The sequence below is a fragment of the Heterodontus francisci genome, chromosome 19, assembly GCF_036365525.1.
Source record: "Heterodontus francisci isolate sHetFra1 chromosome 19, sHetFra1.hap1, whole genome shotgun sequence".
Classification (NCBI taxonomy): domain Eukaryota; kingdom Metazoa; phylum Chordata; class Chondrichthyes; order Heterodontiformes; family Heterodontidae; genus Heterodontus; species Heterodontus francisci.
The window spans coordinates 75,687,870-75,701,644 of record NC_090389.1 but is presented as its reverse complement, the minus strand read 5'-3'; the positions used below and the strand labels follow the sequence as shown (position 1 = coordinate 75,701,644).

Sequence of the window (13,775 nt, the reverse complement as noted above, 5' to 3'; positions counted from 1 at the left end):
ACAAGGTGCCACATAAAAGGTTATTGTGCAAAGTAGGAGCTCATGGTATAGGGGGTAACATATTAGCATGGATAGAAGATTGGCTGGCTGGCAGAAAACAAAGAGTATGCATAAATGGGTCCTTTTCTGATTGGCAGGATGTGACACGTTGAGTCTCACAGGGTTCTGTGCTGGGGCCTCAACTTATTAAATTTATATCAATGACTTAGATGAGGGGAACGATGGCATGGTAGCTAAATTTGCTGATGACACAAAGATCGGTAGGAAAGGATGTTGTGAAGAGGACATAAGGAGGTTGCAAACTGAGATAGGTTGAGTGAATGGCCAAAAATCTGGCAGATGGAGTATAATGTGGGAAAATGTGAAGTTGTTCACTTTGGCAGGAAGAATAAAAAAGCAGAGTATTACTTAAACGGAGAACGACTGCAGAATTCCAAGGTGTAGAGGGATCTAGGTGTTTAAGTGCATGAGTCACAAAAAGTTAGTCTGCAGGTATAGCAAGTAATAAAGAAGGCTATCCTTTATTACGAGAGGAATTGAAAATAAAAGTAAGGATGTTATGCTTCAGTTATATAGGGCATGGGTGAGATCACATCTCGAATCCTATGTGCAATTTTGGTCTCCTTATTTAAGGAAGGGTGTGATTGCGTTGAAGGCAGTTCAGAGGAGGTTTACTAGATTGATACCTGGAATGCTGCCTTATGAGGAAAGGTTGGACAGAGTGGGCTTATTTTCACTGGAGTTTAGAAGAGTGATGGGAAGACTTGATTGAAGTATATAAGATCCTGAACGGTCTTGGCAAGTTGGAAGTGGAAAGATGTCTTCTCTTGTGGGTGAGGCCAGAACAAGGGGGCACTGTTTTAAAATTAGGGGTCGCCCTTTTAGGACAAAGACAAGGAGAATTTTTTCTCTCAGAGGGTTGTGCGACTTTGGAATTCTCTGTCTCAGAAGATGGTGGAGACGGGGTCACTGAATATTATTAAGGCAGAGGTAGATAGATTCTTGTTAGACAAGGGAGTCAAAGATTATCGGGGGTAGATGGGAGCGTGGAATTCAAGACGCAAACTGATCAGCCATGATCTTATTGAATGGCGGAGCAGGTTCAATGGGCTGAATGGCCTACTTCTGCTCCTAATTCGTTTGGTTGTATGGTCGCATCAACCTTAAGTACAGACAGCCTATCTAATACTTCCTCCTTATAGAATCAAAGGATCATAGCAAATGGGAGCAGGAGTAGGCCATTCGGCCCTTTGAGCCTCCTCTGCCATTCAAACAGATCATGGCTGATCATCGACCTCTACGCCATTTTCCCCCCGCTATCCCCATATCCCTTTCATTAGTATCCAGAAATCCATCGATTTCTGTCTTGAACACACTCAATGATTGAGCTTCCACAGCCATCTGGGTAGAGAATTCCACAGATTCACCACCCTCTGAGTAAAGAAATTCCTCCTCATCTCAGTCTTAAATGGCCTGGCCCTTCTTCTGAGACTGTGTCCCCTAATTCTAGACTCACTAGTCAGAGGAAACATCCTATCCACATCTACCCTGTCACGCCCTGTAAGAATTTTGTAAGTTTCAGTGAGATCATCTCTCATACTTCGAAACTCTAGAGCATACAGGCCCAGTTTCTGCAATCTCTCCTCCTAAGACAATCCCACCATCCTAGTGATTAGTATGGTGAGCCTTCATTGCACTCCCTCTATGGCAAGTACATCCTTCCTTAGATAAGGAGACCAAAACTGTATACAATACTCCAGGTACAGTCTCAACAAGGCTTTATACAATTGCAGTGAGACACTTTTACTCCTGTACTCAAATCCCCTTGCAATGAAGGCCAACATACCACTTGCCTTCCTAATTGCTTCCTGCACCTATAAGCTAACTTTTAGTGACTCAGGAACAAGGACACCCAAGTCCCTTTGGATATCAACACTTTCCAACTGCTCACCATTTAAGAAATACTCTGCCTTTCTGTTTTTTCTACCAAAGTGGATCATTGACACTTTTTCACATTATACTTCATCTGCCATGTTCTTACCCACTCACTTAATCTGTCAAAGCCCCCTTGAAGCCTTCTTGCATTGTCCTCACAACTTACATGCTCACCTAGTTTTGTGTCATCAGCAAATTTGGAGATATTACATTTGATTCCCACATCTAAATCATTTATATATACTGTGAACAGCTGTGGCCCCAGCACTGATCCTTGCGGTACCTCACTAGTAACAGCTGGCCATCCTGAGAATGACCCATTCCTGCTCTCTATTTTCTGTCTGTTAACCAATTCTCAATCCATACCAGTATATTACCCCCAATCCATGTGCTCTACTTTTGTTTACTAACCTCCTGTGTGGGACCTTATCAAAAGCCTTCTGAAAATCCAAATATACCACATTCACTGGTTCTCCTTTATCTATATTATAAGTAAGATCCTCAAAAAACTCCAACAGGTTTGTCAAACATGATTTCTATTTCATAAATTCATGTTGACTCTGTCCAATCATATCAGTATTTTCCAAGTGTCCAGAATCTCATTCTTTTTCATAGATTCCAACACTATCTCTACTACTGATGTCAAACTAACAGGTCTGTCGTTCTCCGTTTTGTCCCTCACTCCTTTCTTAAATAGTGAGGTTACATTTGCTACTTTCCAGTCTGCAAGAACCCTTCAAGAATTTATAAAATTTTGAAAGATAACCACCAAGGCATCAACTATCTCTATCGTCACCTCCTTCACTATTCAGGGATCTAGCTGATCTAATCCAGGGGATTTAACAACTTTCAATCCACACGTGTTGCTACAGCATAGTAGCAGCGTGAAACAGCTAGCTTCACCTGCTTATAATCCTCAGTGTGCTAGGAATTACCCTGACAACCAATTTAAGATTATCCATAGAGTTAGCAGTGTGGCACATTTGCGCATACTGGAAGCTACACATATTAATACACAGGGCCCTGTTCTTTGCAGACAGAAAGAACATGTACAAACATTGCGTCTGTTTCAGCTAAACAAAATAAGTGACAACCATTCACTGGTTCATTCCTCAGTGCAATGCGTTGACCAATCAGAGTCAAGCTGCCTGGTTCAAAACTCAAAGCTTGTCAGTTAACTGTCAGTCACTGTAAACTGGTGCATTCTCCATGGCAACACCTCTACCAATCAGAGTTCACTTGCCAATGAATTAGCATTCTCTTCTCATACAGTATAAAGTCGTTATTTTTCCCTTACATTGGCATTCTTGCAGATTGTCCTGATGAGTGCAAGACAGAAAGCTTCAACAACATGTCTCTATTTTCAGCAATATTCAAGTACTGTACAACCAAACGACTATTAATTTTATCTTTCTTAATTTTTCTCCCAGGTTTCAACAGTATTATCTCCAGATTTCAAACTGCCTGCTCCTTGTCCAACTGCCTGGTCTTTTCACAATCCAAAAGCGAAACTAAAACCTCAACAATCAAGTCACATGACAATCATAAATCTTGACCTGTCATTCCCCTGCTGAGTTGTTTGGAAACAGGTGCCTTGCACTCTGTGTATTTCACGCAGTTCAAACCCACCTAGTTTCAGCACTCAATGTCCAAAGAAAAAAATCCTTTCCTCAGTTTTTTAAAAACACATAGAATTCTAAGTTTTCAATACAAAAACAAAACTCTGTTAACAGGTCGCATAATACTGTTAGGTTGGAAGTTCCAGGATTTTAACCCAGCAATAATGAAGGAATTGGTGATATAGGTTGAAGTCTGGATGGTTTGTGAAGAAGGAGAACACGGAGGTAATGGTGTTTCTATCCACTTGATGCCCTTGTCCTTGCTGGTGGAGGTCACGAGTTTGAGGTGCTGCCGAAGAAGCTTCAGCAATTTGCTGCAGCTCATCCTGTAGATAGCACATATTGTTACCACAGTACACCAGTGGTAGATATTTTAGGCTATTGAATAAAAGTGCAGATCAAGCAAACTGCTTTGTCCTGAACAGTGGCAAACTTCTTCAGTTTGATGCAGCTGTACCCTTCCAGGCCAGTGGAAAGTATTCCATCACACTCCTACTTTATGCCTTGTCGGTGGAAGAAAGGCTTTGGGACTACTGCCAAAAAGTCCATTTATACATGGCACAACTAATTGTTGCTCTGAAAGGCAAGTCCTGCTGATGAATAATGGTCAATTTTGTCCCCTCACCAAAAACCAGCAATGTTCCCACTTAATGGTTTGAATGAATCAAGGTTGGCACATGAACTGACAACCTCCCATGCTTTATTACTCCAATTACTAGATTGTTCTAACCTGCTTTTTGTTAATGTACCGTATCATGCTGTAAAAGCAGAGCTGCTATCAGCCATATTCAAGCAATATCTGCCACAGAACCGAACTATTTCCCAAATGTAAAAATATCTAAATTTGCAGTGTAAAACATAATATAAAAATATCCAGACAAAAATTTGGCCAAGCTTTGCAGGAAGCCAGACTGAAGACTTATTTTCAACTGATCACTTTATTCACAATTGTGTTTTAAAACTGGTATTTTGCCCCCTTTTTCCTGATCTCGCCACCCTGTGCAAGCAACTGCAACCAAAAGGGTTTTCAGGTGAGCTGCTTCCACGCAGTGATACCAACCTAAACAGAATACAAGGCAGCATGAGAGGGAGAGTCTATGCAGTCCAGGACTGACTCGCACTCCCAACCTCTCATCCTGTGGGGAAGCAGTGGGTGCCGCAGATGTTGTGAAATATCATCCTCCTCCTCCTTGCTCACACTCAGTTGTCGAAAGAAAATATATGACTGACGCAAATGCTTCAAGAATAAGGCCTTCACTCATGATAGTTCCCTTTGAACATAGAAATCTGCTTACCAACAGTCCTTCTCTTTCACCTGCCAGATTGCATCAAGTAAGATATCACTGTAATTGTAACATAATTTAGAATGTGCACTTTGCCAATCAAAACATAGCTAAGTGAACAAAATGAGATAAAAGCAAAATGAAAAACTGATCACAATGCCTCCCTCTATCAACTCTATTTGAGTTGTCGCTTAAGTTGACAACATGTAAGTAAAAGGCTGAATCACGCAGGAAATATGTTTTAAACATTTATTTTCTTACAAAAAGAAAAGTGCATTGGATGAAGTTAGCCTCATTATGGTTATCAAATTACCAGTGTTGTATTCACCAATTACTTTTTTATTGTATAACCTGCCATTTTAATTTTCCACATAAATGGTTTACACTGGCTTTTGAGAGCTTCAAGGGCAAATTACATTATCCATCGTTTTACCGGGAGATATTCTGTAATTATGTTGGATGCAATTTTTTCCTGCTTTCATTTACAGATTTAATTTTACAGAGACAGAGACTTCCTTTTATCTGCATAAATGTAAATACAGGATCTGATGCATTTTTTGTTTATGTTTAATTTCATAGACTGAAATATGTTGCTGGCAGCTACACCTGTAGCAAACCACATTTCGAGTAAAACGGATTTAAGATCAAGACACAGGACGAAGACCATTGTCCCCTCTCCCACACTTGGAGAGACTGGAAAATTCAAAATTTGCTTTTTTTATTTTAGGAAATCTTATATTTTGCAAACACATACACATATCGAGCAAGCAAGGCAAAACAGTAATGCACCATTGGCACATTGAACAATTACCAATATTTAATGATTAAATACACAGAGTGACTTGACTAAAGATAACAACTCACGTGGATATAATGCCTTTCATGTAGTAAGTGTCCCCCAAAGGCACTTCAGTGAAGAAACAGAAGTCGAGCAATAGAAGAGTTAGGAAATGTGCCTGGAGGCATGTTAATGAAATAGCTTTTGAGGAGGCTTTTGAAGGTTGTTACAACCAGGTGAGAAAGGGGTCTAAGGGCTCCCCCTCAGCCTTCACCTGGTCTCACGATAACAGGGTTTAATTTTAAACACACGGTGTTTTTAGATCCCCTTGGTGAATCCTTGTTCACTGCTTTCCAATTGTAAAGCAAAGAAACCAGCCAAACAGGTATTCTTAGGTTTAAAGAAGAAAGGCTGGACTTTATTTAAAATTAAAGTCTAATTCGGTTAATGCCTACGGATACGCGACACGCCAACGCTAGCAAGCATATGCGATACACACATGCAGATAGAGACAGAAAAGAGCAGAAGAAAATAAAGTGGAAAAGTTTGAGGCACTATCTGAAGATGGTTTTGGTTACTGTTCTTCGAGCTTGCTGTAGAGACCTTGATTGTAGATAGGTCCTACTTTTCGTTAGGGCCCAGTACTCTTCTTAAACCTTAAACCTTTTTCTCTCTTGAGGGTCACGTGTCTTCAGTGGGTCCAGAGGCTTGTGAGAAAGAGATGGGAGCAGACAGGAGAGGTCTTCTCAGTCCAGGAGCAAACAGGCCCTCTGAGTTCAAACTGTCTGTACAATTCAAAAAGCTCCCCAAGTTGGCCAGCAGGTTAGTCACGTGACCAACTGGTGTAACCACTTCTGTGTTTGTGGATTCTCTTGTCCTAGCAGACCCTGGAATGTCTCCTCTTACACACAATACCTGGTGATCAAAGTCCATTTTAGGATTAGTGGATAAGGGAAGTAACCTCTTGTGTCCCTATTGGTATGCAAATGTCCTCCAGCCTGGCAGGAGTGTCTGGCAGCCCTTATAATAGGTCTTCTCTTCATCCCAGCAACAATTTGAAATTTAATGTCCATATGGCGAAATTAATATGCCTCATTCTTGGCAGGTGGGGGCGCTGCATGACAAGGTGCAGAGAGAGGTAACAAGATGGATAGATTTAGGGAGAGAGTTCCCAAGAGGAAAGCAAGATGCTGAAAACTCAGCCACCCATGATGAAACAGATGAAGGGGAGCCTACACATGAGTCCAGATTCAAATGACCGGGGCTGTAGAAGGTAAGATGGGGTGAGGACATGGAGAAGTTGTAAATGAAGATGAGGATTTTGAATTTAATAAAGTGGAGGCTGGTGAGAACAAGGTGACAGTGCAAGATACAAGGCAGCAGGCAAAGTTTTGGATCAGATAGAATTTAATTACATAGGGACAGGAGTAGGCCATTCAGCCCCTTGAGGCTTCTTTCATTCAGTTAGATCTGTACTTCAACACAGTTTACCCGCCTTTGCTCTTTCTCCGTTACCAAACAAAAGTTCATCAATCTCAGTCTTGAAAATTTCAATTGACCTAGTATCCACAGCCTTTTAGAGGAATAAAGTTCCATATTTCCACTACCCTTTGGGTGAGAACGTGCTTCCTGATTACACTGTTGAGTGTCCTAGCTCGAATTTTATGATGTGCCCCCACATTCTGGATTCCTCCACCAGTGGAAATTGTTTCTCCGTATCTATCTTGTCGAATCATTATGTCATTTTAAAGAGTTCAATTAGGTCACTCTCTCAATCTTCTAAACTCAAGGGAATAAAAGCCAAGGACAACAGTGAGCCCTTTAATAGCCCAGGTATCATCCTGGTGAAACTGCCCACTTCCAAGGCCAATATATCCTTCCTGAGGTGCAGGGCACACAAGGGAACACAATACTTTAGATGGGGGCTGACCCAAGTTTTGTACAATTGTAATATTTTGTACAATTGGGCATTCACAGCTGTTTCCTGATTGAAATGGGCCCCAAAATGCAGAACTGTTTCTAACTTGCAGTGATTGCTAATTTCACTCATTGTTCACCATTAGCTGACTTATGTGGGAAATATCCCAGCCCATTGCAATAAAGGCCAACAATGCATTAGCCTTTTTGATTACTTTTTGCACTGCAATTTGTGTAACTGGATGCCCAACTCCCTTTGCTTCTCCATTGTTCCTAGTTTCACACCGCTAAGAAAATAATCTGATTTGTCTTTCTTGAATCCAAAGTGGGTGAGTTCACATTCCCCCACATTTAACTCATTTGCCACAGTTTTTCTTCGCTCACTTAATCTATGTCTCTCATAACTTCTTACTACCATCTGCACAATTTACTATGCCTCCCAATTTAGTATTATCTGCAAACTTGGATAGACAATGCTCTATTCCTTCATCCAAGTCATCGATATATATGATGAAAAGATGACACCCCAGTACAGGTCCCTGAGGAACGTCACTTATTTTCCTATTTCCCACATAAGTCAGCTAATGGTGAACAATGAGTGAAATTAGCAATCACTGCAAGTTAGAAACAGTTCTGCATTTTGGGGCCCATTTCAATCAGGAAACAGCTGTGAATGCCCAAATGCATTTCACAGAACAGCCTGGCATCAAGTCATGCCCAGGTCCCAGAGTTGAAAATCCAGCCTCTACCCACTGCAACACCCAGTTTTCTGTTATTCTCGTAATTTATTTTTAGGCATTCACTCTTTCAGGCTCCCATACCATTTCGAAGCAAATGTACTGAGTTGCTTACCTGCTCCCCACCATCTTACCCTACGTCACTCTTGCATCATGGTGCATAACAGTGGCACTACTAGGTACTTGAGTCTATCACTCTAGAATTGGCCTTGCTGCTTCACAAACCACTGACCACCTCTAGGCGCTTACCCATTGTCTCTCGAGACAAGGAGGACAAAGAAGAAGACGACTAGGTTATTTTACTTTTCTTCACTTGTTAGCAATCATCTTAGCCTCCTTCCCCAGGAATTTGGTTGGACAACTGTTAGGAATTCAGTGTATGAGGAAACCACAGGCATAAATTTCACATCTGATCACTGCATATTAACACAGAAAATGTGTTGTTGCTCTGGGTCAATGTATAAAAGATCTCATTTGTTTTATTCTAGCAGCAGTTAGCTTCTACATACCAGTAATGGCATTTTGGATCCTTTGGGACCAAATGCCAAATTTGATACACTCTGCAATAACAAGACTTATACTTGGCATCATGCTCTCCAAGTTAACACATCAGCCAAAAGAAGAAAAAGGCAATTTTTCCACCCCCATGAAACTCGAAACACTTAAATATTAAGTTGGATCACAAAGTGATGGCGATAGAAAAAGGTTATATTTTATAAATATTAAATGCAATCTGTTTCTTTCTTCTCTGTAGATCAGTTAACTTAGCATTTTGGCAGAATTCAGATGTGACCTTTATTTTATTTTATTTTTTAAACCCCTTCCCATTTTATTTCTTTGTGCTAAATACTGATAAAATATCTGAATGGCACCTAATAAGACCTCCACTCCCACCCTTTGCATAATAAAATAGCAGGCAAATACAATGACATGTATTTACATTAAAACAAATAGTATCCCTTATTTAATTTCATTTAAATGTAAGTTGAATGAATCACTGTTCCGAAGCACCGTTAACCTAACTGGTGCTCATTTCTCTCCACCCATTTCTAGGTTAACTGAAGAGCCACATGGAGGACTAAAAGCCCCATCATGTATATCATTGAACTGCTCAGTGCTTATGAAATCAGTTTGGATTGCATGTAGGGTGCAAAGCAATGCTGCAATTTCCCCAGGTCATCCATATTAACAATAGTGCCCGAGTGAACCAGCAGAAATATTTATCCACTTTTAATTCACTTATAAAAGCAAATTAAATGTCTTTTTGTCCTGCAGTTTCAAGTAGAGTTACAGTAGAATAACTAGCATTACAATAACATTTGTGGTCAAATCAGTATACAACCAATTCCATTATCGCATCCACCCCTCCCACGCCATCTCTCTTCCATGCCACCCCTCTGATGCCATTCCCATCCCATGCGATTCCAACCTTCCCATGCCATCCCCTCCCTCCCACTCCTCTAATGCCATCCCCATCCCATGCCATTCTATCCTTCCCATGCCATGCCATCCCCATTCCATGCTACTGCATCCTTTCCATGCCACCCCTCCCAATGGCATTCCCATTCTTCCCATGCCATCCCACCACATTTCCACATTGACCCTGACCCCCCGCAACCACCCCCAACCCCCAAAAGCAGCATTTCCTCAGCTGACATTTTGAAAATCATTGAATTAAAATCCAATAGGATTCGTTATGCCTGAACTAAACACATGGCAGCGCTGACTCAAAGTGGAACAGGATCTCAGCTCCATTTCTTAACCCGGGGGTAGGGGGCAGGGGATGGGTACCTTGCCAGGTCAGTCCTGCTGCAATCCTGACTGTCCATTCTTCCCATACCATCCCTCTCATCCCTCTCATCCTTCCCACACCACTGCTCCCATGCCATCCCCTTCCCATGACATTCCATCCTTCCCGTGTCATCCCCTCCCGCACACTTTCATACCATCCCATGGCATCCCATCCCATGACGTTCCATCCTTCCATGCCATCCCCTACCCTCCCTCCCATGCCATTCCATGAAAAGTTCTTTGAGCAACAACCTTGTCCTTCCCTCCACTCCATCCTCCTCATTCCGACCAGCAAATCTCATTGCTGTTGCTCCAGTCAGTAAACTTTAGCCTCTCACATCTGTTCCAATCAGCAATTCTAGTTCCTTCAGTTATTTCTATCAGTAAAACTTGCCACACCTCACATTCCATTAGTCAAAGCCCAATCCCCACCTACTCCTGCCATCAGATCAAAGGAAGTAACAAGGCCCATCTTCCACTGACTACAGGGCCAATCCCATAATATTTGTATTCAAGAATGACTATTGATGTCGGAGACTCTGGCAGATGATGAAGTACTTATAATGCTGCAATTTTGTGAGTTCTCTCTTTTCCTGTGTCTATGCATCTGAACAGTAGCAAATGTAGAGGCCCCCTACTCCCTGAGAATAACCCTGTGACCCCGACAATGGTCATGCATTTCATTTAACCCTGTAGAAATGGCTATTTTAAACATGATTGCTAACTGTGTAGCAAAAGCCTGCCAGGGTCCCACATTACGCACACTCCATGAGTAATCCCATACTGCAGATTCCAAATTATTCCCTTATGACAGACTCCAAACTCACATCCATGTGAATTGGCCCCATGGAGTGTCTTGATAACCAGATGTATCTTTTAAGGCACACAAATTACATAAATGGCGTGTTCCCCAAACCACCTCAAGCATTTTTGATTACTGCATTTCATTTCAGCAAAAACAATCTCTCACCAGAAAAGCACGAAGAAGTGTATAATACTCACGACAGGGATATTGTCATGTGAAATCTTTGTCTCAGGCCATGAAACATCACAAACGATTTTGGTGGGAAGGATCGGGCTGTCACTTCACAGTACGGCTTCTCATATCCTCCTGAGGGACAATTACACTTGAATCCACCCTCTGGGAGGTTTGTGCAGGTTCCGCCATTTCTACACACACCTGGAGAGCAGTGCCCAGATTGACTGTCCACTTCGCAGTGATCACCTGACCAGGGTTAAAGCGCAAATGTCAATGAAAGCACATCAAACATTTAATTTCTTCTATTAAATCAGATACAACTGGGCACAAGCCAGCTTCCAGCTCATAAACGCTGTGGAAATTAGAACGTTACAGCGCTTAGCTATCAGTGCCTCTGGCTAAAAACAAGAAAAAGGCCCCAAGTTAAAGGTGGTGCTGCAGCAATTTCAGAAGGATGATGCCAGCTGTGCAAAGCAGCTTGTTACAAAAGTGAATCAATTCTCACAGTGATATGGAAAAAAACGCCTCCAAATCAGCCTGAAAGTAGATCACACTGATATCCTAAAGGTGGATGCATCCGAAGAGGATTCTGATGGCTGTTTCATCCCACAAAGGGAGATTTAACAGGTCTTTAAAAGAGGGAGTCTGACCATCAAGATCTCTTCTAAGCATCATTGTTACAAGTCAACATGATTAAATTAACATCCATTTCTGTTAATTTTTTGTTATTTCTTTAAGCTTTCATAGAATCATCGAACGTTAGAACATGATATCACCATTCAGCACATCATGTTTGTGCCTGCTCTTTGAAAGAGCTATACAATTGGTCCCACTCCCCCACTCTTTCCCCATAGCCTGCAAATCTTTCCCCTTCAAGTATTTAGCCAATGCGGTGGCTATTGATGATATTCTCTGGGGTATTGGGTTGAAAGAAATATTAAGGTTAATCCTGAAGCAGCTGAATTATCAATAACCAATATAGTAAAATCAGGTAAGATTCAGCATTAACTTGTTGTTTAATTTAGTTCTCTTTCCTGGGAAGGTCAGTAACCCTTAAGCATTCTTCCTGATATCAGTCCTTGCTGTATAAAATGAATTAAGCAACTGGACAGTGTAAACCAACATTACCCATAATTCTCCATAACTTTTTTTAAATTTAAAAAGGGGCATGATGTTATTGGCTACATTATTAGATTTTTGCTTTGGAAGGCACAGAATTCATGGAACATATTTGAGGATAAGCACTTAACATTAACCATCACTAGTCACTGACTCCAGCAGTTACCAGCTGCAAAGAGGACAAGTCTGATGGAAGTTCACTTTTGAGTGGGTTTTCTTAATGAATGGATTTTCCCTTCACTCAAATCATTTAAACTGAGAATGAATTCTTAACCAGAGTGAACTATTCATCTTACACACAAGTTCTTGGTCAAGATTTGGAAGAGAAACCCAGAGTGAGTCAGGGTGCAATGTCTAATTGTAAACTATCTAATGGACGGTGTGTCGTTTAAAATGAATTTATCCCCATGGATGAAATACAGGAAGAATCATTAGCAACAAAAATAATTGCCTATAAGGAACATGTTTTCTTCTCAGATAATTTAAATTTGCTGTTAACAGAATGTATGAAGGTTAATTTCATATTTTATATGCTGTCACTAAATATACATTCTGACAGCAGCAAACATACCAGCAATTTTTAAATTTTTCTTTAAAACATGGTTTAAATTTTTTCTCTTGTTCTGCTCCTTATGGTCTCCACGTACCATCCCAAGTGAGATTCTTTCCCATGAATCAACCCCAAGTAAAATTTCTTCTCCACAAACTGATCCTGCAAGATTCCTTCTCCTCACATTGACCACAAGTGAGATTGTTTTTCCATGTATCAGAAGGATCATCTTCTGCCTCAAAACACTATGCCTGCTATGGACAATCTTAGCAATAGGTGGCTACCTGTCCACTTGAGCAACAAAGTCAGCTCACCCTGGTTCCTCAATGATGGACTGCCACAGGCTCAGTTCTTGCACCGACACGCATCAATGTCTACACAAGTGACATGCCGCCCAAAAAAGTCGTGCAAAGTTGCTTATGCAATGACCTTCTCCTGACAATGTAAGCAGCCACTTTCAATATCAACTCCACCTTGAATGGTGACCTAAACACTATGGAGGAATATTTCTGGAAATAGAAGCTCAAGCAAAACACCCACTAAACAGCAACATTCCATCTTGATAACAGGAACACTAAGTATACCCCTGAAAGTGATCTTCTATGACAATATTGTGCAATATGAGCCACTCGGACCTATTTCAGAGTGAAGCTGGACCCCATGCCAACCTTCCACAACCACCTGATGAAGGTAGCTGCCAAGACAAAGACGACAGTTAACCTGTTCCAGAAACTGGCAAACACAAGCTCGGGAGCATCAGCATCAGTACTTCAGGCATCAGCGACAGCCCTTGTGAACGCCGTAGCTGAGTACTGTGTGCTGGTATGGCCCAGAAGTAGTCACGCTCGATATGTTGATGCCCAATGGAACCCACTGCTAATACGGTGCATCAATGGAACACTCAAGTCACACCAACACCCTGGCTGCATGTGCTTTTTTTAATTCATTCATGGGATTTGGGCGTCGCTGGCCAGGCCAGCATTTATTGCTCATCCCTAATTGCCCTCGAGAAGGTGGTGGTGAGCTGCCTTCTTGAACCGCTGCAGTCCATTTGGGGTAGGTACACC

The 13,775-nt window shown here is 41.5% G+C and overlaps 1 protein-coding gene across 2 annotated transcripts in view; it reads right to left on the bottom strand.

Moving 5' to 3' along the window:
• LOC137380212 (cadherin EGF LAG seven-pass G-type receptor 3-like) overlaps positions 1 to 13,775 on the bottom strand; it is a 305,811-nt gene that overhangs the window by 204,833 nt on the left and 87,203 nt on the right. For both annotated transcript variants that reach the window (XM_068052016.1, XM_068052015.1), the window contains exon 3: positions 11,063 to 11,285. In XM_068052016.1, coding sequence (XP_067908117.1) covers positions 11,063 to 11,285 — 223 coding nt within the window. The remainder of the gene's footprint in view (positions 1 to 11,062; positions 11,286 to 13,775) is intronic.